Below are 24758 nucleotides of genomic sequence, written 5' to 3'. Positions count from 1 at the left end.
GCTGAACTCCTCATTATATCCCTCCACAGTTATGGCTCTAACCTTCTCTTCTAACTTCATCTCATTACTCTTCTGTATATACTTTACTATTGTGGCCAAACTGAACTACCTACTACTGTTCCCCAAATGTGCTATGATTCCCACCTATGTGCTTTTCGTTCTCTTCTGCCTGGTGTACCCTTCTAACTCATCTCTACTTCTTGAAATTCTAATGTCTCTTTCTCTAAGAAGAACTTCCTGATTTCCCCATAACTAGAAACTATTTTCTAAGCTGTCTCTGTACTTGTTTAAAGCATTCTTGTAAGTCTCGGGCACTACTCTGTCTGTGCTGTATTGTGATTAGCTTCCCTACATCTGCTAAATGTTTAACTTCTTCAGGACAGGCAGTGTGTCTTATTCATCTTTGTGTTTCCTGCAATACCTAGCCTAGTTCCTGAATAATGAATACTGAACCAGACTGATCAATGAAGATAGGAAAGCAAGTTGCTTTGCTTAGTCATCTGAGTGTTGTAATCTCTTTTTTCAGTTATATTAGGTTTGGAATATGAATAAATAAACCTGAATTGGTTTAATTATAACTTTGCTTTGAAAAGTCATTTACTTTTTTTTCTCCTAATAACAAAATAGAAATAATTTCCTGTTATATAGGAAGATGTAAGAAAAAATCAAATATAAAAAATTGCTTATTTACTATTACAAATAAATTTTGGAGTGCTTATTATAAACTGAACTAACGTATGTAGTAAAGGTTTGGAAGAGTTTGCTGCAGTTCCTTGTTTTTGGGTATGTTTATATACTACTGATAGCACATTTGTAGGACAAATTCATGCCATATTTATATTTCTTTATAATTTGACCCTCTTTACTGGCTTGAATGTGAAATAACTGTTACCCAACTATGGATTCTCCTCCTACCAACTCAGAATCACTGCTGTCAAGAACTCGTTACTGACTTGAGGGTTAGGTTGCTGGATGTGTTGGAGTGGGCAAAGCAAGTGTGTTTCTCTTTGTTCATGCTGGGATGTTTAATTGAACGGCTCCCAGTTGCTGGGTACTGTGCTACTCTTGCTATAACACATTTGCATATTTAACTTTGTTTTTAAACTTTATTTCATGCTTTTCTTAGGCCTTGTAAAAAAGGGTAAAGAGCAAAATACACAGCGAAGCTTTTTCCTCAGAATGAAGTGTACCCTAACTAGCCGGGGGAGAACTATGAACATAAAGTCTGCAACGTGGAAGGTAAGTAAAAATGATTTGTGAGTAGTGATGCACTTGATTTATAGATAATTTCATGCATCTTGTCATTGCTAGTTTTAAGGTAGCTTTAGAACTGTGAAAGAAAACTTAGAGTTGTCCCTTGGTATTTGCAGATTTAACATCCAAACAGGATAGAAATTTGCCAGTTTGAGACATGAACTTAAATTATGTGAATTGTGACACTGGTTTACTGAGCTAACAGTCAGTTAGCTTTGCCAACCATCCAGTGTTTGAATCTTGATAGAGCTTAATTTTCTTTTTTTGGGTTTTGGGGGTTTTTTTTGGTTTTTTTTTGTTTGTTTGTTTGTTTGTTTGTTTTTTGGTTTTTGGTTTTTTTTTTGCTCAGTGTTGAAACACTTGTCACAGGAAGAAATAACCATCAAACAGCTACAATAACCAAATGAATGAAAAATCAGCCCAGATTTGTATGAAGGAGGTTTTTAATATTTTTTCCTTTCTTACCGAATTTATTCAGGTGACATTGGTTAATAAAATTATATAGGTTTCAGGTGTAGGTTTCTATAATGCATCACCTGTATATTGTTCTGTGTGTTCACCAACCCAAGTCAAGTTTCCTTCCACCACCATTTATTATTCCCCTTATGCCCTCTTCTACCTTCCCATGGCCACCATACTATTGTCTCTGTCTGAGGGTGGTTTTCTTATCTTTCTTTCTTTTTTGCTTAATCCCTTTACCTTTTTCACCCAGCCCTGCAAATCCCTCTCCTCTCTGACAGCTGCCAGTCTATTGTCTATCTATGAGTCTGCTTCTATTTTATGTTAGTTTATTTTGTTCATTAGATTCCACATAGGAGGGAAATGAATTGTATGGTCCTTGTCTTTCTCTGGCTGGCTTAATTTCACTTAGCATAGCACACTCCATGTCCATTCATGCTGTTGCAAAGGGTAAAATTTCTTTCTTTCTTTTTTTTTTTTTTTTTAAACAATAATTTGTGGTACCTGCGGGGTAGGGCATGGGTGGTGTTGTAGGGAAAATATTTAATGATTTCCAGAAATACAGTTAATCTACTAATGGCAGTATATTTTATCAAAGCTTACTTTCAATATCACACTTAACTACTTATCTCTGCATTTTTTTCTAGCATTGTATATATACATATTTAAAAACTGCTTTTCTTTATACACAGGTGCTTCACTGCACAGGACATATTCATGTGTATGATACCAATGGTAACCAGTCTCAGTGTGGGTATAAGAAACCACCTATGACATGCTTGGTGCTCATTTGTGAACCCATTCCTCATCCATCAAATATTGAAATTCCATTAGATAGCAAGACTTTCCTCAGTCGTCACAGTCTGGATATGAAATTTTCTTATTGTGATGAAAGGTAAATGAGATAAAATATAACTTGAAAATTTTAATTAATCCACTTTTTAAAAACTATTTACTATATATAAAGACTCCTTCTCCTAAACTGTATACCATGATACATCCTGGAACTCTGTAATATCATGAACTTTGATGATTAGTTCAGCCATATTGAACATTTACAATGTACTATGAATTCTTGCTCCACCAGGTGCTTTTCAGAAATTATTAAGGTGAGGTCTTTTTCCTTTAGGGACTCTAATTTGAACAGAAAACAAATATATTTCAAAGACACCATAAATAATTTGGTTATGAACCAAAAACAGAAGTCCTTGGTCATCTCCTCACCTGTGTATTTTCCCTGAGCAGCTTTATCTATTGGTTTCTGTTGCCATTTCCAAGTTTATATTCCTATTTTTTTAATTTATTTTTTTATTCTTGTTCAAATACAGTTGGCTCCATTTTCTTGCCACCACTTTCCCCCACCTCACCCACCCTCGGTCCTTCCCCACTTTGGTGTTGTCTATAGGTCCTTTATACATGTTCCTTGGCCTTGACTCTTCCCCTTCTTTTTCCCTGTTACCCCATTTCATCTTCTCCTCTGGTTATTGTCGTTTTTTATTTCAATGTTGCTGGTTATATTTTGCTTGTTATATTCCTAACTATTTCTGTTTAATTGCCAATTTGATTGTTTTTTTCTGGATACTCATGTGTATTGTAAACTAAATATTTCTGTAACTGAACTGCACCTGTACTGCCTCGAACAAAAACTTCAAAAACTGATTTTCCTCTTATAATGTCTATCATGGTTAAACGTACCATTGCAGACAGGTGACTCCAGCAAAAATTTGGAAGTCATCTGTAACTTTTTCTTTACCTTCATTATGTACACTTAATTGGTCTCTAAATTTTATAAATTTATTATCTACTTATATATGTTGATCCATTCCCTCCTTTTCACCTTTGTTGTTCTGCCATTGAATTTTTCATCTCATTACCTTTGTCCTGAACTGTTGACATAATCTCTTAAACTGTCTCTCTACTGACAGACTTGTGCCTTTTTACTCTCTCAACCAGGTTTCTAAAAGGTGGACTTCCTGATGTGAAAATCAGATCATGTCATTCTCCTTTTGAAAATGCCTCAAATGTTTTTTTTCATCTTCACACACAGAAACTTATGTTTATAAAAATTTTAGCCCTGGCTGGAGTGGCTCAGTGGATTGAGTACTGGCCTGCGAACCAAGAGGTCACCAGTTTGATTCCCCATCAGTACACACGCACAGGTTGAGGGCCAGGCCCCCATTTGAGGGCATGTGAGAAGCAAGCCATCAATGTTTCTCTCACACATTGATGTTTCTCTCCTGCTCTTTCTTCTTCCCTTCCCGTCTCTCTAAAAATAAATAAATAATAAAATAAAATCTTTAAAAAATTTTTAGAGGAGGGCAGGAGAGTTTTATTTATCAAAAGAAGACATGCATTTTTAAAAGCCAAAAGAAAAATAGACTATAAACTTCTTAGCATGGCAAACAAGGTTATTTATAGCCCTTGCCTACTTCTCCAGATTAATCAGTAGAAGGAGGACTCCTTCTGATGTGTCTCCTAACACCCCACAGCCAGAGAGCTCCACATGCTCTCTGTTTTGTTATCTTAGTACTTTGCACTTACTTTCCCACTCCTTAGTGACGTTTTCTTCAACTCCTAACTCACATTTACCTTCCAAGGGCCACCTACTGCATTTGTCCTTTGTGGAGTTTTCGGGGTTCTCTAAAATTAAACTATACTTCGGTCGTAGCATTTATTCAACTGTTGAAATTATTTGCTTGCTTGTCCCTTTTTTTTTTTACTGTGAGGCTATATAACATAGTTTCTAAAGACATAAATTCTGTGGCCAGACTACTAAATCCTGACTTTGCTGCCTTATTTTGAAATCATCTTGGACTCATTAGTTCTTCTCTTTGAATATCAGTTTTTTCATATTTAGTAACACCTACTTTTTGGGGGGTCATCTTGAAGATTTTATGAGAAAACCAATTTTAAGCAGGATAATATAGATAAGAATGTCCCACCCCATTAGACAAGGAAATGTTACAGAGCATTGGCTTTGAAATCACATAATCTTGGATTCAGCCCTGGCTTGCAGCTACGGTATTTACAATGTGGCCTTGGTCATAGAATTTAACTTTCTAAATCTCATATTTCTTAGCTAAAATAAGGGTCCTATGTCAAAATCTTGCTTGCAAGGATTAAAAGAGGTTGTTGAGTGCCTGGTACGCATAGTGAATGCTTCACCTCTGTTGTCAATTTTAAGAAAAATGAAAATAGAAAAGCTAAGAAGTATGTCATAGCATTTACTGCCCTATTCATGTAAATGTATGATATAACAGAAATGCCCATCCTTTTTTGAGGAAAAATTTTTTATTTTTAGAACTTAGTAACCAAGTATGGGAGTACTATGGGGAAAAAGGAAAGTGATGGAGCTAGAGAGAGACAGGAAATTGGCAGAATGATCATGACAAAGGAGTAAAGACAACCAGCTTAGAGATCAGCAAAGTAAGGTTTTGAGTTTGACCAGCTATCTGGTTAGAGCTCTTTCTAGGACTTACAGTCATTCAACACATCTACTGAGTGGCACAAAAATAGATGCTAAAGTAGAAATGAAGATTAACAGTTTCCTGCCCTCAGCACACTTAAAATAAATGAATGGTACACTGCATAGTTGCTTTATTATTCTTTTTGTTAATTTTTTTATTTTTTAAATTATATTTTTCTCTCTTTGTCCTCCTCCACCCAGCATCTTTCAGCCCCTCAGGCAATCCCCCCACCATTGTTCATGTCCTTGGGTCATGCAGATAAGTTCTTTGGCTACTCCATTTGCTATCCTGTACTCTATATCCCCACAGCTATTCTGTAACAACGTATTTGTACTTCTTGTTCCCTGCACCTCTTCACCCATTCCCACACACCCCAATCCCACCTGGCAACCATCAAAACGCTCTCTGTATCCATGAATCTGTCTGTTCTTGTTTGCTTAGTTTGTTTTTTAGATTCAGTTGTTGATAGATATGTATTTATTGCCATTTTACTGTTCATAGTTTTGATTTTCTTTTTCTTAAATAAGGCTTAACATTTCATACAATAATGGTTTGGTGATGATGAACTCCTTTAGTTTTTTCTTGTCTGGGAAGCTCTTTATCCGCCCTTAGATTCTAAATGATAGCTTTGCTGGGTAGGGCAATCTTGGCTGTTGGTCCCTGCTTTTTATGACTTTGAATATTTCTTGTCAAATTCCTTGTAGCCTGCAAGTTCTTTTGAGACAGTCTTATGGGATCTCCCATGTAGGTAACCAACTTCTTTTCTCTTGCTGCTTTTAAGATTCTCTCTTTCCTTTAACCTTTGACATTGTAATTATGATGTGTCTTGGAGTGGGCCTCTTTGCCTCCATCTTGTTTGGGACTCTGTGCTTCCTGGACTTTCATGTCTATTTCCTTTGCCAAATTAGAGAAGTTTTCTTTCATTGTTTTTTCAAATAGATTTCCCATTTCTTGCTCTTTCTCTTCTTCTGACACCCCTATGATGCGAATGTTGGACCTCTTGTAGTTGTCTCAGGCTGCTTACACTGTCCTCATTGTTTTTGGATTCTTTTTTTTCTTCTTATTGTCTAATTGGTTGTTTTTTTGCTTCCTTATGTTCCATATCTTTGATTTGATTCTTGGCTTCATCCACTCTACTGTTGTTTCCCTGTGAATGGTTCTTTATTTCAATTAGTGTTTCCTTCATTTCTGACTGGGTCTCTTTTATGCTGCTGAGGTCCTCGCTGAGTTCTTGAGCATCCTAATAACTAGTGTTTCGAACTCTGCATCTAATAGACTGCTTATCTCCATTTAGTTCTTTTACTGGAGTTTTGATCTGTTCTTTCATTTGGGCCTTGTTTCTTTGTCTCCTTGTTTTGGCACCCTCCATATATATTTTTTCTTGTATTAGGTAGAGCTGCTTTGACTCCATGTGTTGGTAGTGTGGGCTAATGTAGTAGGTGTCCTGTAGGGTCCAGTGGCACAGCCTCCCCTATCACCCAAGCTGGGTATTCACAGTGTGCCCTTCATGTGGGCTGAGTACATTTCCTTTTGTAGATGCACCTGGGTTGCTGTTGGCAGATCAATGGGAGGGATTTACCCAGACCATTCAGCTGCAAGGAATGGCTGTGATCACTGACCATCAACCTCCGCCCTCCAGGGAGGATCAGCTGTGCCGCGGGAGGGTGGTGGTGCTCCATCGTGGTCCATAGCTGTCCACTGGATGTGTTGGCCCTGGGGTTTCCTGGGTGGTGCAGGCCAAGGTCAGCCCCCACCTGTGTTTTGCCTGGGGCCACCCTTCATGAACTATAGAGCAATCTGAGATGGCTGCTACTTGTGCTAGGATTGGAGAATCCCAGGTGAAGCTGAGCTGTGAATGTAGGCTGGCTGCTGCTAGTGCTGGGCCTGGGGCTTACTGAGGCCAACTCTTGCTGTTTGAGAGGATTTAGTAAGTTGTGCAGTATGAGCTAAGACCAGCTATTCATGGAAAAGTAGCTTCAGTGGGCCTGTACTTTGGGTGGGACACAGTGTCTGGGGATCTCCAAGGCAGGTCAAACAGTGTTAGCCAAGTTGGAGTCTCAGATAGGGCACCAGCTTGCTGGCTTTGTTGGGGGAGGTTTTAGAAAAGGGACAATGACTTCCCCTTACCTGGATGCCAGACACTTCAGTTTCTCCTTACATACCTCTGGTGCCTTTGAAGCTGCTACCTCAGTTCTGGAGCTCAGGTGAGTCTGTGGGTGAGTAAGTTCTTTAAGAGGAATTGCTTGGGCCTCCAGAATTTTCTTCCATTGACTCAATCCCTGCTGGTGTTTGCAGCCAGAGGTTGTGAGAACTTATTTCCCTGGCACTGGAACCCTGGTGTGGGACTGGGACTGGGACACCTTGCTCCCGAGATTTCCCTCCCGAATTTTTATCCACCACTCGTGGGTGTGGGACGAGCCTGTTCCAAGTCTGCGCCCCTCCTACCAGTCTGGATGGGCGTGGTTTCTTTAATTCCGTAGTTGTCACACTTCCATTGAATTCGATTTCTGACCATTGAACTTGATTTCTGACCATTCTGAGTGGTGGTGGTTCTATATTTTATTTGTAAAATGGATGTGGTTGTGCAAAGAAGCCTACATGGTCGTCTTGACCAGAAATCTGCATAGTTGCTTTAGATTACAGGTTTCCTTTTATTAAACATGCTTTTTGATCAAATTTTCTGGATCACTCCTTTCCTTTTGGTATGGAATATAAGGTATGAATTCTTTAAAGTTAAATTAACTTTTTACCTTACTTCTTCCAATATGAATAAAAGTGACTTTTTAGGAAAATATGTGCTGTTTATACTTTCACATCTTGCATCCCTTAGTGGTAGACATAACTCAGATTGAGAAGTACTGATTGACAACTGATTAAATCACAGCTTCTTAATATCATATACAAGGCCCTCATTAATATGATCCTCCTGCCTACTTTTCCAGCCTCATCTCTTTTTGCCTGCCCCCCACTGACCACATCAAAGTTTTTGTTGCCTTTACAATGTCAAGCATTCTCTTATCTCTGTCTTTGCTTATGGTGTACCTTCTTCTGATACAGTTTTGCTCTCTTTGCCTTTCTTCTTTGTTCAGCTCATAAATCTCTATAGGAACTGTTCTTTATCCCAACATTCCTTTGTTTCTTTTTTTTAACTGTATCAGACAGATAGACTTTTTTCTTTTTTTTTGTTTGAACCAATTTTGATCTTTATATTTTTACATTACCTTTTAGTCTCCTCATATCTCCCTCCCCTCAGCCATCACCACACTGTTGTCCATGTCCATGAGTCCTTTTCCCTTTTTGCTCAATCCCTCTACCCTCTAACACCCCCCTTCACGAGCATTTCTTCTTATGGGTAGGGGTGGTGTTTCTGAATCCTGCAGCAGGTTCTTATCACTGTACTTACACATTATTTCATAAATAGTATGGTAAGTGTACTGAAAATTAGCCACATGTTGAGTTTTCTTTCTATTTCACACCTAGAATAGTGCCAGGCATACATAGGTATATAAAGTTCTAAATGAAAAAACTAATGGTAATATTATTTAAACATATAACCTACATAAGACCAACTAAAATTACTTTTAAAGCATAATTTAAAGTAAGAGCTGGTTTTTAAAAATATTACTTGTCTTTGAAATACTGCCACCTAGTGTAGATGTATTTAGGGAGATCCCTTTGTAAAGATTCTGGATTTTGGCTTGGTGTTTTTTTGTTTTGTTTTTTATAAATCATTTTTCTGTTTATTTATTTATTTTGGAATGAACTGTGGCAGATCTTGCTCTAAAGTGTGACACAACTATATTAGTTTTATACATTTCTAAACAGAAGGATATCTTCCCTGTGTGCTTTCTGTAATTAATTGGGTTTTGATTTGAGGAGGCAGGCAGGGGACAAAATGTTGCATAACTTTTGCTTGCACCTCAGGAAGTTCTTTGAAATGTAAAGTCTGAGAAATCAAAAGTTTAACTCATGTTTTGCTCCCAGAAAAGAAGAGAACATTTGTCTTCTGAGAAGTGCTACAAAACAGCTTTCTCTTTCCCATGAAAAGCGTTCCATTTCAGACTGTGGTTATAGAGAATAATAAGATTTAGTCTTTATCCTAAAGGAACTGCCAGAGAATTAGAAGGGGTAACTGGATTACTTTCTAGTCTACTTTCAGTTTGATGTCATTGCTTCATCTGAAATGAATTCCTATAATATTATGTATTAAAGAATGAAGTACAAGAGCATCTTCCAAAACCAACATAATAGATTTCCTTTATTCCCATTTAGTATAGATACTCTTTGGTTAATGATATTAAAATTTTGTAGTGGACATTGATCCCACAAAGTTGAAGTCTTGCCTAGGGGACCTGTCATTTAAAGAATCTGGTTTATACACACACAAAAGCATCTAGTTTTATGATAAGACAGTGTTAAGGATTTAATCTATCTATATTTTAAATTAAATGTCAGTGACTACATTTATAACATTATTTAATTTAGCAGTACTTCATATCTGTTTCTTGATACCCTGTCTTGTTACCAAAAGTATGTACAGTAAAATGCGATAAAAACAAGCAACAAGTTTGAGTGAAAGGGATTAAAAGGTCAAATAACAGGATGAATGCAGAGGACTTAAATGGATAGTGCCATATTTAGTAACTACAGACTTACTAAAGGTGAGATATAAATTTATTTTCAGCAAAGAAAAATTCTCTTTATTTTTATCCTCACCCAAGGAATTTTTTTTTCTTTTATTGTTTTAGAGGGAGGAAGGGATAGAGAGAAACATGGATGTGAGAAACATCTATTGGTTACCTCCTGTACACTCCTGGACCAGGGATCGTGTGCACCCAGACCAGGGATCAAACCCACAACTTAGGCATGTGCCCTAAGTGGGCATTGAACCCACAACCTTTTGGTTACTGGGCAATGCTTCGACCAACTGAGCCACACTAGCCAGGGCAAATGCCCCCCCCCCATTTATTTATTTATTTATTTATTGAAAATTTATCTGTTTATAAGACTAATGCATATTTGTTAATCTAGAGAAGCAAAATTTTTCATTCTCATTTAGTTTCTCTTTTTTCTTCTTACTTTTTTTACCTAACAGAATTACTGAATTGATGGGGTATGAGCCAGAAGAACTTTTGGGCCGCTCAATTTATGAATATTATCATGCTTTGGACTCTGATCACCTGACCAAAACTCATCATGATAGTAAGTACAATGGAGGAGCTCATGGGTGTTTTATTTAACTCTTGCTGTCTCTTTACTTTTCGGTCAGTGTCTCTTTTGTTTTCGGTCAGTCATCTAACTTTTTGGTTAATATTAACCAGTCTTTCTAAACTAAATAATCTTAACAAAACTCTTCTTAAGGGATCTTGGCCAATTAATCTGTTTTGTATTTGTTAAAAGGAATACCAGTTGAAGCAGAATTATTTGTTATCTAAAACTTCCCTGGTGTTTTAAATACAAAGACTCAAAAAATACATCATAAGATACTATAGCATCTTATTTGCAAATTCATACTTAAGTATTCATAACAGTGGTTTGTACATAGAAGGCACTCAGAAAATAATTGTTCAATGAAGTGAGAGTGATCAACAGCATGCCCTAGGGATTATAAGTACTCTTGACGTAAGATTTGTTTCTCAATTTTACTCGAATGTTATTTGAAGATCCCATGGTAAGTAAAACTTTGGAATTTCTCACTTGCCTGTTGAATCTGTACCTAAACATGACTTACCAAAGTGATTGGAAATGCTTGACTATTACTGAGTTAGTGTGCTTATCCTTAAACTACATAATGGGTCCCAATACTCATGATAATATCATCTTTATTATTTATCTAGTACTTCCTCCCAAATCAGTAAGCAAGATTGCCTAAAGTGGCATGATATCAGTGAGATTTAAATATACTAGTATAGTATCTTTGAAGCATCTTTGGTTACCTGAAAACTATAGCAGAAATTTATGGAAATGATAGCACTTTTTTTAATGTTCTTTGTGGAGTGCAGATTATTCATTCTCTAGTCTCCCTGATGCATTCAACATACAAGTCATTAGAGGACTTGTAGTCACCATTGTCCCTCATTCCTGACTTTCACTTTTTTTAAAGTGAAAATTGGCAGGGCAGCAGTTTATTTGGGGGATTAGAAAAATGAAATTGGGTATGTTTTCAGCTATCCTGGCGCTTTTCCTCTCACTTCCAATTTAAACACTTACAACTGATTACATTAATAATAAATATTTCTTTTTCTAAAACAATATACATTTGGCATCCATTCATTTGATTGACAGTTATTTTCTCTGCATGACACTTCTTCCATTTTACTCGTAGTGTTTACTAAAGGACAAGTCACCACAGGACAGTACAGGATGCTTGCCAAAAGAGGTGGATATGTCTGGGTTGAAACTCAAGCAACTGTCATATATAACACTAAGAACTCTCAACCACAATGCATTGTATGTGTAAATTATGTTGTGAGGTAAGCTTGGAAAATAAATATTTTGGGGAACAAGTAATAACTCTTTTGGGTACTCTGTTCTTTTATAGGAAGAGGAGATTATAAACATTAACTGAATTTTATTTTCACATTTCTATCTAATTATCATTTTCAGTGTTTCCAGGCCAGGTAGACACTTCAGATTTGTTGATTAAAGGAGCAATAAAATTTATATTTAAGCCAAATGAATGTGGAGCTGTTGATCAACCCTTTCTAACTCTATTCCCATAGGTGATATAACCTTATCATTTTTCTACCTCTAAAGAAAATATGTTACCTCTTTTAGAAAGATCTTGGTCATTTATCTATATATCTTTATATACTAGGACCATCCTTAGTGCCAGAGTTCTTATGTGCCAGTTTCATTATATGTGAGTCAGCACAAAAATTGGAAAGTTCTATTTATGTCTTCCTTATACTTGACTGTTATATTTCTTTGTCACCACCACTCTTCCCAAAGGGAGAGCTGAAGTTTCTTAATTGAAATTAGTCAAATATTTATCTTACACTGTGAGTTTTAATAGGTCTTTATTTCATATTGGTATTTTAAACCTTGAATTAATGTGACCTAGTAGGCATGAGATTAGGTCAGTATATCTTAAAATGATCTTATTCATAAAGTAGAATTTCTTCAGGAGACAGGGTCCTTTCAGAGTCCCTTTCCCTCTACTCCCATTGTGTCAGTGCTCATTTAAAAATTACTGGTCTCTCTTTTTGACAGTGGTATTATTCAACACGACTTGATCTTCTCCCTTCAACAAACAGAATGTGTCCTCAAACCAGTTGAATCTTCAGATATGAAAATGACTCAGCTATTCACCAAAGTTGAATCAGAAGATACAAGTAGCCTCTTTGATAAACTTAAGAAGGAACCTGATGCTTTAACTTTGCTGGCCCCGGCTGCTGGAGACACAATCATATCTTTAGATTTTGGCAGCAATGGTGGGTCTTTGATTATTTTGTTAATTGCCTAAACTGTGCCTGCTGATGCAAGCCCATTTTAACTGAACTTCATGTTGACATTTTTTGTTCGTAATCATTTGGCCAGAATGGTCTTACATGTTTTGTTTTTCATAGTCTTCTTGAAAGTATTTTCTTAAATATTTTGCCTCTCTAATTTCTTAGCATTCCTGCTTTTGTCACATTGGAAATTGTGCTTCATAGTGTCCTTCAGGTTATTTCTTTTTCCCACTTCAGTTTCCTCAGCTACTCTGCTATTTCTGTATCCTACTGTCATATTTCCTCCACAATTTAACAGTTATATTGCAATAGGTACAGTCACATTAAAGTAAGCAGTCATACCATAATTTTAAACATTAAAAATGAGAATAATTTCATACAAGGTTAAATTTTAATGAAAAGGGGTGGAATTGCTCGGTTTTTCATGCTGTATAGATTATAGGGAGTTGTCAGTAGTGGGTTGGAAAGATAACTTGGACTTACGGTTATACCATAGTATCTGTAAACTTTCTGATTAAGGAAAGTTTGGTAACATTTTTGTTGTTTTAGTGAACTCAACAAACCTTTGATAAAAGGGGGCATATTTCTGTATGTGTTAAAATCTAGATATTCTTTAAATTGACCAATTTGTTTCCCTACAGACACAGAAACTGATGAACAACAACTTGAGGAAGTTCCATTGTATAATGATGTAATGCTCCCCTCCTCTAATGAAAAATTACAGAACATAAATTTGGCAATGTCTCCATTACCTGCCTCTGAAACTCCAGAGCCACTTCGAAGTAGTGCTGACCCTGCACTCAATCAGGAAGTTGCATTAAAATTAGAACCAAATCCAGAGTCACTGGAACTTTCCTTTACTATGCCCCAGATTCAAGATCAGCCAGCTAGTCCTTCTGATGGAAGCACTAGACAGAGTTCACCTGAGGTAGGTATTATGATACAATAAGTAAAGGATAAATTTCAGATTTTAATGTTCCGAAAGGGATGTATTTGTAGACTTGATTCAAACTTTTATTTGATCCACAAGCCATGGTTTTGTTTGTGTGCATTTTAGCACTTTAACATTACTACAGAAATTGTTATTTTAAGAGTTTAACTTGGACATCAGTGCATGTTTTAGTCAAAGATAGGAATGTGGTGAGGAACTGGCTTAACAAAAATTAAAAGGTAAAACATATATCGCTCCTCTATATATTTATGTCAATGAGACAAAAAGAAGTTTTGTATTTAGACATCCACAGAGAAAAAACTGTGCCTACAATAGCTCTACACCCATATATACATACTAGCTTTTGAGTTGGAGAATTGTCCAGTGGCATGGCTTACGAGGGAAAGGACCCTAAGCTCTGTCCAATTTAGTCCAGTGTCCATCACTATTTCGAAATTCTGGATAAGTGTAACATGAAAATATAAAATCTTACACAGAGTAGATACTCAATAGCTATTTTTTATGCAAGTTCTGTTTTGATATTAGTGTTCCTATAGATGCAATAAAAGTCCTCTTTAAGGGTAGGCTGGCCTAAGGACTAAAGGTACTACATAGAGCTTTATTTCTAAACCTAGAGTGCTTCAATTTAAAGAGTCTTCTGTGTCTAAAAGTACGTTGAAGAGTTGGGTAACTGAGATCTGAATATGATGACTTGATAAATGAAGCACAAATAAGACTTAATATGTGGTAAACTAATTTTATATTAAATATTTATGGATCCAGACTGGCAAGCTAAGAAGAGGAGATTTGAAATCTCATAGTCTTTTAGAGAATACATCCTATACTCTGGTTGCTCAGTTTGCCTGGCACAAAATGTTTTTGATTCATTTTGTTTTTAATCTAACAAAAATGTTATAATGAGGAAAGAAAAAGTTTATGTTCAGAATACATAACTATAATTTTTTGGTTAGAATTCTTGCTCAGAATGTCTAAAAGAATAGTACATCCAGCCTTGGCCAGTGTGGCTTGGCCTGGAGCGTTGTCCCGTAAATTGAAGGTTGCAGGTTCAATTCCCTGCGAAGGCACATGCCTAGGTTGTGGGGTTGGTCCCAGGACAGGGTGCATAAGAGAGGCAACCAGTAGATGTTTCTCTCGCACGTTGATTGTACCCTCTTTCTCTTCCTCCCTTCCCCTCTCTTTAAAATCAATTTTAAAAAATTGAAAGAATAAAAAGGAATAGTACATTCATGAAGGTGAATTCAGGTAATGGAACTTAAGTCTCCACATCTGCCCTAGAGTAACTGTAAGATTTTCAGGTAGATCACCACAAGCACATGCCCTCTCAGTACAACAGGGGATTCCAGTGAGTGTATATCATCTAGTTGTTGGCCAGTTGGGTACCATGCGGTAGTTGAATTATTCAATGAGTTATTTTTAATTTAGTCTTTCTTGTATTTTTTTCCATTACCATTTAGTCCCCTTATACCCGCCCAGATGAGTTTTATTCTTTAGAATAAACAGATAACGGCAATTTTTAATTTTATAAATGATGTCATATTGCATATAGTCAGAAATCTATATATGGCAGGTCCCCTTTTTCTGTGGTGGACACATTCCAAGACCCCCAGCTGATGCCTGAAACTGAGGATAGTACCGATCCCTAATCAGCTTTGTTAGCTTTGCCGTAAATGTGGCGGCAGCTTCTTCATTGGCAAGTACAGGCTACTTGCCAATAAGGGGCAAGTATTGGCAAGTAATTGTTACATTTTTCATCCCTTACTTGCTTGTAGTAAATGGCTTGGTGTCACTTGCTTCTGGGGATCCCTTGTTTAAATCTTTATATCGGCCCAGTGATTCCTGGCACAACACATTGCCAATCAGTTGGAACACGTTTTCTGTTCACATCTTGCACCCACACATGTAATGCCTTTTCCATCTTAACTAAGCACTGTCATGTACTGTGCCTATAACTTTTGTAGTTTAAGATGTGACAGCAAAACTAGCACAAATTTCTTTTTCCTTCTTAACAACCTCAACATACAGATTTTGTTTTGTTCTTTTTTCTTTCCTTATGAAGTCAAGAACTTTCACAGTTTAACTTAAAGGAAGCACTGTACAGCTTCTCTTTGGCATATCCAAACTGCCAGCATCACTACTCTTACAGTTTAGACCATTAATAAGTAAAATAAGAGTTACTTTGAACATAAGCACTGCGATACTGTGACAATTGATCTGATAACCAGGATAGCTACTGAGTGACTAATGGGTGGTGGTATGTACAGAGTGGGTACTCTGGACAAAGGTGTGATTCATGTCTGTGGCAGGATGCAGTGGGGCAGTACGACATTTCATCACACTACTCAAAACAATGCAAATTTTAAAACTTACGAATTGCTTACTTCTGGAATTTCCTATTTAATGTTTTCAAAACTCAGCTGATCACGGGTAATTGAAACTGCAGAAAGCGAAACTCCAAATAAGGGGGGAACTACTACTAGACTAGCAAAATTAGATAAAAGTCTAAGTTCAAAAATTTGACTTCTCACTAGTTCAGTAAAATTCAGAACAGATGAATTTTATTGTGTATTCTCTGAAATCTGGTTTGAGAGTTAGCAAAACACACAGGCATTATCTGGGAAAGTAAACACACTTAATTCCTTTTATAGCCTACCAGTCCCAGTGAATATTGTTTTGATGTGGATAGTGATATGGTCAATGAATTCAAGTTGGAATTGGTAGAGAAACTTTTTGCCGAAGACACAGAAGCGAAGAATCCATTTTCCACTCAGGTATATGAATTTGTTTATTACATTTTATATTAAACTTTTTTTATTTTTAACTTGAAGTGACTTTGGGTATAAGATGTAGCCATTGTAGAAACTCATGCATTTGTTGTTTTATAGGACACTGATTTAGACTTGGAGATGTTGGCTCCTTATATCCCAATGGATGATGACTTCCAGTTACGTTCCTTTGATCAGTTGTCACCATTGGAAAGCAGTTCTACAAGCCCCCAAAGTACAAGCACAATCACAGTATTCCAGCCAACTCAAATGCAAGAACCAACTCTTGCCACTGCCACTACCACTGCCACCACTGATGAATTAAAAGCACTGACAAAAGATGGAATGGAAGACATTAAAATACTGATTGCATCTTCATCTCCTACCCACATACCTAAAGAAACTACTAGTACCACAACATCACCATATAGTGATACTCGAAGTCGGACAGCCTCACCAAACAGAGCAGGAAAAGGAGTTATAGAACAGACAGAAAAATCTCATCCAAGAAGCCCTAACGTGTTATCTATCACTTTGAGTCAAAGGTATTTATTTTTATGTAACGTTAAAGTTATACTTCTTTTATCTGTTTTTTAGAAAATGTGTGTGATAAATTATTTCTAAATGTAGCAAACTTTCTGATATATATGTTTAAGGAGCATAAAATTGATACACAAATTCTGAACTTAAAACAATAAGTCCAAAAACTGTTTCTAAATTAGCTTGTGTATTTATTTTCCCTAAAATAATCATATCAACTATCTGAATGTAGGAGGGTCTTCTAATACCTCTAAAAATAAAATCTAGCCAGTAAGTTCTATGAAGGTACAAAATTGACCCAGTTTCTTACAGTTGTTAAATCAGACTAGTTAACATATCCTCACTGCTTCCATTTCGTGGGGCTCTTTTTAAGCTTACCTGAAAAAAAGCTCTTCTGACTTACGGGTATTTGCAATTCCCCATTCCATGTTGAGCCTTCAAGTCCTCAATATTCAATGTAGATATTTACAAGACTTCTTTTTAAGGTTTGTGTATAGTTATTTTACAGTTGCTTTTATTGTTCATTGCATGTTTATAGAACATTCATTATTATAGGTTAAATAGGTTTTTAAGAGTTACAACAGGAGTCTAAGCCTGATTTTATGACATTGCTTCTATGGAGCAAATTTGAGCAAATATCTAGACATCAACCAAATTTTAAATCATAATTTCTGTATATAATTTATACTGGGATTTAACATTTTAAATTTGTGGCTACTGTCAGAGGAAGTAATTTTAGCTGGTCACTGGGGGGCAGTGTTGAAGAGAGAACGGATTCCTTTTCTGTTGTGCCTAGACTGATTTCAGAGAGCAGTAGCAATAGGAAAAAGCACCGCCATAGTCAGAGCTTATGGCTTTTTTTCTCCTGCCTTGCATCACTGCTTTGACTTAGAGTACTGGGAGAGGCCTTTCCCTAGTGCTGAGAAAAGATCTTGGGGTTTTAGATTAACAAAGAAGCAATCTCCATTACTTTATAAATTACTATGTCACCAACTGACTTTAGACTCTGAGTTCCTCTAGGGCAGTGACAGTGCCTTGGATGTATTAGTGGTATTGATGCTTAACTCAGTATCTAACATGTAGTAGTTGCTCAATAAAGGTTGTTGGATGGACAGATGAATGAAAGTAGTAGTGATGATGATGACCTGTAATTTACAGTTTACTGTTCACTACAAGAGACTATGGAATATTGTTTTGACAACCGTGCTTGTCAAAACCAAAGTCTTACTATCTAGTCACATTAGCAATTTTGTTATATCAATTCCACTACAGTATGCACTAAACATTTTAAGAGAGGGATTTTATTAATTATATGTAAGCTTTTTCATTACTGTTTCTCTAGGTAATTATTTGCAAAATCAAAGTGCTATACTAAACCAGACAACTTACAGCTTTATAGCAAAGATTAAAGATAACCATTAAAAGTACTACTGAATGTATTTACTTGATACACTGACTTATACTTCATAAAGATAATGTAGTTATATAAGGATTTAAAAAACCTGTGTGTCTATATACTGGAGGTTTTACAAAACTGCAGGTAGGAAGGCAGAAAAATAGATCACCTACCCATATGTATTCTCAACTATATGGAACAGAGCAAGGAGCCATTTATGATTATGTATGGATGGGGAAGTTCTTAGGAAAAAAACAAAACAGCTATGACAAAATTGATGTATTTGAGCTATAAAGCAGTTCTTCACTATTTAATATTAATTTTAGATACATGCTTGTTTGATAATATCAATGCTAGAGGCAAAATGGCTTAGGAAGATCACTGGGGAGAGCATGGGTATAAAGAGATCTAGAATGTACTTCTGTGTCTCCAACTAATTAACAATAGCACTTTGAGATAGTTAATTAACAGGCCTCAGGTTTCTCATTTATAATGTGGGCATTATATCTACCTGTCTTTGGGATTGGAGTGAGACTAAAATGAGCTAATAAACACGAAATGTTTTATGAACTGAAAATGCTATAGAAATGTGAAAATGTATTACAGTAGTGCCGAGAATATCTGTTTTAGGTGGAATGAAAGGCCAATATTACAACAATGTCAGCCTAGTTCTGTTTACTTTTAGTAATAAGAAAATGCAAATTTTAGGTTATTTTGCTTTAAAAATTGAACTTTGGCTTTTAAAGTGATAAACTTTAGTAATCAGGAAAAGTTCTCATATATAACATTATGTTCCTTAATTAGAAAACAGGCATTATGTATTTTCTGGGAAAAAGCTAGTTTGATTTCTTTTTGATAATAAGAAAACCACATTTTTATTTAAATTTTTTTTTCAGAACTACTGTTCCTGAGGAAGAACTAAATCCAAAGATACTAGCTTTGCAGAATGCTCAAAGAAAACGAAAAATAGAACATGATGGTTCACTTTTTCAAGCAGTAGGAATTGTAAGTGTGAGAGTTATGTGTTTGCTTTTCTAGGTAATCTTTATTTACAAGTTATACTTAAGGGTAATTCTTGTTTCTTCTAAATACTACAGTTGTGTCTTTTAGAATTTATACATGATTTTTCATTTTGTATACACCATTTCTTAAAAACAATGAATACATTCTCAGTGTAAAACTTTCAGATAATACAGCTATATTTTGAGTAAAAAGTGATGTTCTCCCTCTATTCCACCCAATATCACCACCAGTCTTGTTCTCTTCACTTTCTTACCTTCCCTTATTTACACTTTGAGTGTAAGAAAGTAACTTTCTCCTTCTTACGCTCAAAACACAGTAGTTATGTCAAGTCAGTGTTTGTGTAATCCATAGAGATATTTTCAGTTTAACCAGGTTAACTGGAAAGAATTTACAGAGATAGCCGTAGTATGTGGCAAATAAACGTCTTTATCATAGAAGTTGTAAGAGAAAGAATTAAAACAATTTGGGACAGTATTTGATTTAAGAAACCTGCCTACTCTATGTTATTAAACTTATATTAATATCAGAGTTTTTTATTTTTAAAAAAACATAGTAAAATTAAAATAACTTCACCGCTTTTAGGGAACATTATTACAGCAGCCAGATGATCGTGCAACTACTACATCACTTTCTTGGAAACGTGTGAAAGGATGCAGATCTAGTGAACAGAATGGAATGGAGCAAAAAACTATTATTGTAATACCCTCAGGTTAGTTTATTCTTTTTGCCCTGAATATCACAAAGAGAATTATATGACTTTTTATTTAGGAGCTTTGCCCCAAGTGAAATGATTTTCCTTCCTTCGCAAGATTAAAACGGAAGATAGCATTTTCTCTAATGGCTGTAACACAGAAATAACTATTTCAAGATGGAATGTGAATTGTTCTTAGAATTGTCTTTGATATGTCTGTGTACTATTAATATTGGATAGAAACTGAACCTTGTGAGTTTTTATGCCTTTCTCTAAATTGATTTATCACTCCTTTGTGCCTTCATCGTATCCTGTAAACATTTCTAACATAGCACTAGTAACGTGTGATATCACTTACTTGTTTCCATAGCTGTGGTTTTGCACCATAGACTAAAAAACCCTTCCAGAAAGAGCTTATTGGCCTTGTTTTTCCAATACCTAGTGCAGAGTGAGTGTTTAATAATGATCACTGACTACATGAATGAATACTTAGATATCTCCTTGTTTTTCAGATTTAGCATGTAGACTGCTGGGGCAGTCAATGGATGAAAGTGGATTACCACAGCTGACCAGTTATGATTGTGAAGTTAATGCTCCTATACAAGGCAGCAGAAACCTACTGCAGGGTGAAGAATTACTCAGAGCGCTGGATCAAGTTAACTGAGCTTTTTCGTAATTTCATTCCTTTTTTTGGACACTGGTGGCTCATTACCTAAAGCAGTCTATTTATATTTTCTATATCTATCTAATTTTAGAAGTCTGGCTACAATACTGCACAAACTGCTAGTTCAGTTTTGATCCCCTTTTACTTAATTTACATTAATGCCAGATCACAGGCAGCACATTCTCACAGTTCTTTGTTATTTAAACCATTGCATTACAGTAGCATCATTTTTAAAATGCACCTTTTTATTTATTTATTTTGGGCTAGGGAGTTTGTCCCCTGTCGAATTATTTTTAATAAGATGCCAATATAATCCTTTTAAGAAGGCAGTAACCTTTCATCATGATCAGTCTGAAAATTTTTTACTCAGTTTTTTCACATTTTATGTAAACAATAATAATTTGCCAGCAGTACATGGTAGCCACAATTGCACAATATATTTTCTTAAAAAAATACCAGCAGTTACTCATGCAATATATTCTGCATTTATAAAACTAGTTTTTAAGAAGAACTTTTTTTTTTGGCTTATGAAATTGTTAAACCTGGAACATGACATTGTTAATCATGTAATGATTCTTAAATGCTTGTGTGGTTTTATTAAATGGGTAAAGCCATTTACACGATATAGAAAGATATGCATATATCTGGAAGGTATGTGGCATTTATTTCGATAAAATTCTCAATTCAGAGAAATGAACTTGATGTTTCTATAGTCACTTTGCCAGCTCAAAAGAAAACAATACCTTATATGTAGTTGTGGAAGTTTATGCTAATAATGTGTAATTGATATTAAACCTAAATGTTCTGCCCACCCTGTTGGTATAAAGATGTTTTGAGCAGATAGTGAACAAACAAAAATCATGCTTTGTTAGCAGAAATGCCTAGTATGTTAATTTGCTCAAAATTTGATGTTTGGTTTTTATGCACTTTGTCGCCATTAACATCCTTTTGTTTTCATATAGATTTCAATAATTGAGTGATTTTAGAAGTATTATTTTAGAAATATATAGTTGTCACAGTAAACATCTTGTTTTTTCTATGTGCATTGTACAAATTTTTCATTCCTTTTGCTCTTTGTGGTTGGATCTAACACTAACTGTATTGTTTTGTTACTTCAAATAAACATCTTTTGTGGACCAGGCCCCCCACCTTGATCAGCTTTTCTGTTAATGTTTATTTCAATATCCTCCAACTCCTAAAATTGTTTTCCAACAATTTAATTATTTTATGAAAGTTACATTGCCATGGCATTGATTATTTCTCCATTTCTCTTTTGCTATCACCGTAATGTATATTGTGTCCCTAAATGTTATGTTAAATAACAAACCATAATGTTCCACTGTAAAGAGTATGCTTTTAGAAATCTGTTAATAAGCCTGTAAACCTATTAAAGTAATTTTAATGTTTTAATATGAATGAGGTGAGTGAAACAGGTCATGAACATTATAGTCACATAATGTTGTAAGGGCTAGAAGGTCCTCCAAAGATTTCTGCCCCTCGTCGGGTTGCTCAGTTGATTAGAGCATTGTCCCAACATGCCAAGGTTGTGGGTTCGATGCATAAATAAGTGGAACAACAAATTAATGTCTTTCTCTCTCTCAAATCAATAAATTTTTTTAAAAATTTAAAAAATAATAAAGATTTCTAATCTATTTCTATTCACAGATGAAGAAATTTAGACCTCAAATGATACACGATTATATGATTTGTCTAAGCCATAAAGTACTGCCAGGCCAGAGATGGGAACTTAGGTGTTCTGGCTTTAATATGAACCAGAACTAACGTTTTGTTTTAATGATACTGCATATTTAAGTTTTTAAAAATAGCTTTATCTTATATTTTTATGAAATTGCTATATTTCTTTGCCAATTATAAAAGCAAAACATTCTCATTTTTAAAACAAAAACAGCACCAAAAGATATAAAAAAACAGAGAAGTCACTGTGAATCCCTATACCTAGAGGTAACTGCAGATTATTTTTATGGACAAAGTATATAGATAGTGCCAGAATCTTAGGTACTATATAGCCTGATACTGCAGGAACAAAATATCCCGAACAAAGTAAGCCATGGATCTTGAGGGGCTGTTTTTACCTTAGAATGAAGAAAATGTGATTACAGTTACATGAAAATTTGGGAACAAAGTTTACAGTACTAAAACTTGATGCAAGATTTTGGGGGGCATGTTATATTTCACTATAAAAACTATGATCCAAATTGCATGTGTATTTAATTACAGATAGTACTGGAGGTGGTATTTTAGAATAACGTCATTGCTTAATATTCTCAGGTTAAAATATCAAAAATCCTGATAGCAAATTACCTTGAATTGAAAACGAGACGTTTACAGTTTTCAAATATTAGTAAATGGTCAGATTATGTAATGTCTGGGAGTCTGGGAAAGTGACTTGTTAAAGCAGTGGTTTAGAAGAGAAAGCCACTTTAAAGGAGAGCTGGAAGAAACCAAGTATCCACCTCTGGGTCATTAAAAAACAAACTCCCTGGAGTGCTTGAAACTGAAATAGCAGAACCTACCTTTCCTTCCCAGCAGTGTGGTCTCTGACACTATCACAAACTTTTGTAATAATACCTTTATCCAAGAAGTATAATCCTACCCTAACAATTATAATTTTATAATAGCTCTTCTCCCCTCAATATTCTTGTCCCTCCCTTCTCTGGTGCTGCAGTGAATGAATGGCCATTTTATTATCTTCGCACTTGAGGAAGGTACACCAAAGGAGTTTGGTGTACCTTGTTCATTTGTTCTAAGCCTCACTATTAACCTTGGAACTGGAAATAGTTTCCCAGGTAGTCTTCCACTGACGGGTGAAGTGGCACAAAGATTAGGGATTAAAATGACTCTAACACCTCTTAACGTACTATGTGGTAGACTTCGACTAAGCATTTTGCATGTTACCACACAATCTTAAAACAACAAACCACACCTATGGATTAGTACTTCTTGTATCTCCTCCTGTAGATGAGAAAATAGCTTGGAGAGGTAACCTAAGGCAGTTTTTCAGCAGGTCATCAGTAACACCGTAGCCAGTGGTGCTAACCACCTTGCAGTGCTAGCCAGTCCAGTAGAACATTTTCCCCCCCATTAACTATTGAAATAGCAGACAGGAGAAAACAGTCGAGGTGTAGGGAACCGAGGGTGGGTGTTTTGAAGATAAACCATACAGAACATTGAGGAGATGTCCTAAGAGGAATGGCAAGACATAAATGGAAATTAATGAAAGTGGTGTTTTGAAGTGCTATTTAGCTGGGTTTTAGTATTAACTGCAGATTTGGGTGTCTGGTATGGAGACGACATCAGGTAAATGAGGTGATGTATGAACAGAAGATAAATTAAAATGCTGTTTGAATATGGTATGGTTCTCCCAGAGCTGTTTGACTTTATGGCACAATAGACATGTTTATTTTCTATTAAGTTTGTTTAACCTCAACTATCGCATTTTTTCCACTTTTTTATTTGTTTCATTGCATATCTTGATTTCCCCCTATAACCTTTAAAACACAAAGGATGAACTTAAAGTTACTGGCTTTGCAGAATCTAACAAAATTCTAAAATTCAAGTTTCTATTACAGCAATATCAAAAACATTGCAAAGAATATGGGTTTCTTTTTTTAAACAATTGGGTTTGGTTAAATAAGACCTTTGCAAACATTGCTAGCTGGAACCAACAAAAATGTAAAGAAAATTTTTTACTCAGGTGTTGTTTTTTAAGTCTGACACTTACCATTTTGCTCATATTAAATCCCTTTAAATAGCGCTGAACCTGTTCTCTCAGGTCATTTTACAGAATAGTCGTTTCATGAAACGAAATAGTCTACCTGTAAGATAAAAGCTACACCTTACCACAAAATTGAATGCCTTCTGGAGCTTTGTTGTGTTCACACCCTTCAGAGGTTTGGACATAACTTTTATTCTTACCTGTAGTGGACGGTTTTACCCAAGACGCTGCTCAGACACCCGATCTCCTTGCATTATTTTATGTCCTTTATTCCCTTGTCTTGGCTCCATTTCGCGAAGGAGAAGAAAGGCAGGTGCCTGAGAGCGGTAGCGACCAGACCCTCATCAGGGAAAATACCACGGA

At 35.7% G+C, this 24758-nt stretch overlaps 1 protein-coding gene across 1 annotated transcript in view; it reads left to right on the top strand.

Moving 5' to 3' along the window:
- The window catches only part of HIF1A (hypoxia inducible factor 1 subunit alpha), a 44732-nt gene extending 23669 nt beyond the window's left edge, over positions 1-21063 (top strand). The window contains exons 5-15 of the mRNA XM_054567463.1: positions 1127-1239; positions 2406-2608; positions 10276-10382; positions 11506-11653; positions 12393-12613; positions 13273-13559; positions 16229-16351; positions 16466-16890; positions 19178-19286; positions 19887-20013; positions 20508-21063. Coding sequence (XP_054423438.1) covers positions 1127-1239; positions 2406-2608; positions 10276-10382; positions 11506-11653; positions 12393-12613; positions 13273-13559; positions 16229-16351; positions 16466-16890; positions 19178-19286; positions 19887-20013; positions 20508-20659 — 2015 coding nt within the window. The 3' untranslated portion in view covers positions 20660-21063. The remainder of the gene's footprint in view (positions 1-1126; positions 1240-2405; positions 2609-10275; positions 10383-11505; positions 11654-12392; positions 12614-13272; positions 13560-16228; positions 16352-16465; positions 16891-19177; positions 19287-19886; positions 20014-20507) is intronic.
- Positions 21064-24758: the final 3695 nt, after the last annotated feature.

Source organism: Pteronotus mesoamericanus, unplaced genomic scaffold, assembly GCF_021234165.1.
Source record: "Pteronotus mesoamericanus isolate MK-2021 breed Mesoamerican mustached bat unplaced genomic scaffold, CSHL_Meso_final contig_182, whole genome shotgun sequence".
In the NCBI taxonomy this organism is placed as follows: Eukaryota; Metazoa; Chordata; class Mammalia; order Chiroptera; family Mormoopidae; genus Pteronotus; species Pteronotus mesoamericanus.
Note: the sequence above shows the minus strand (reverse complement) of the source record. Positions and strands in the feature narration are given on the sequence as shown.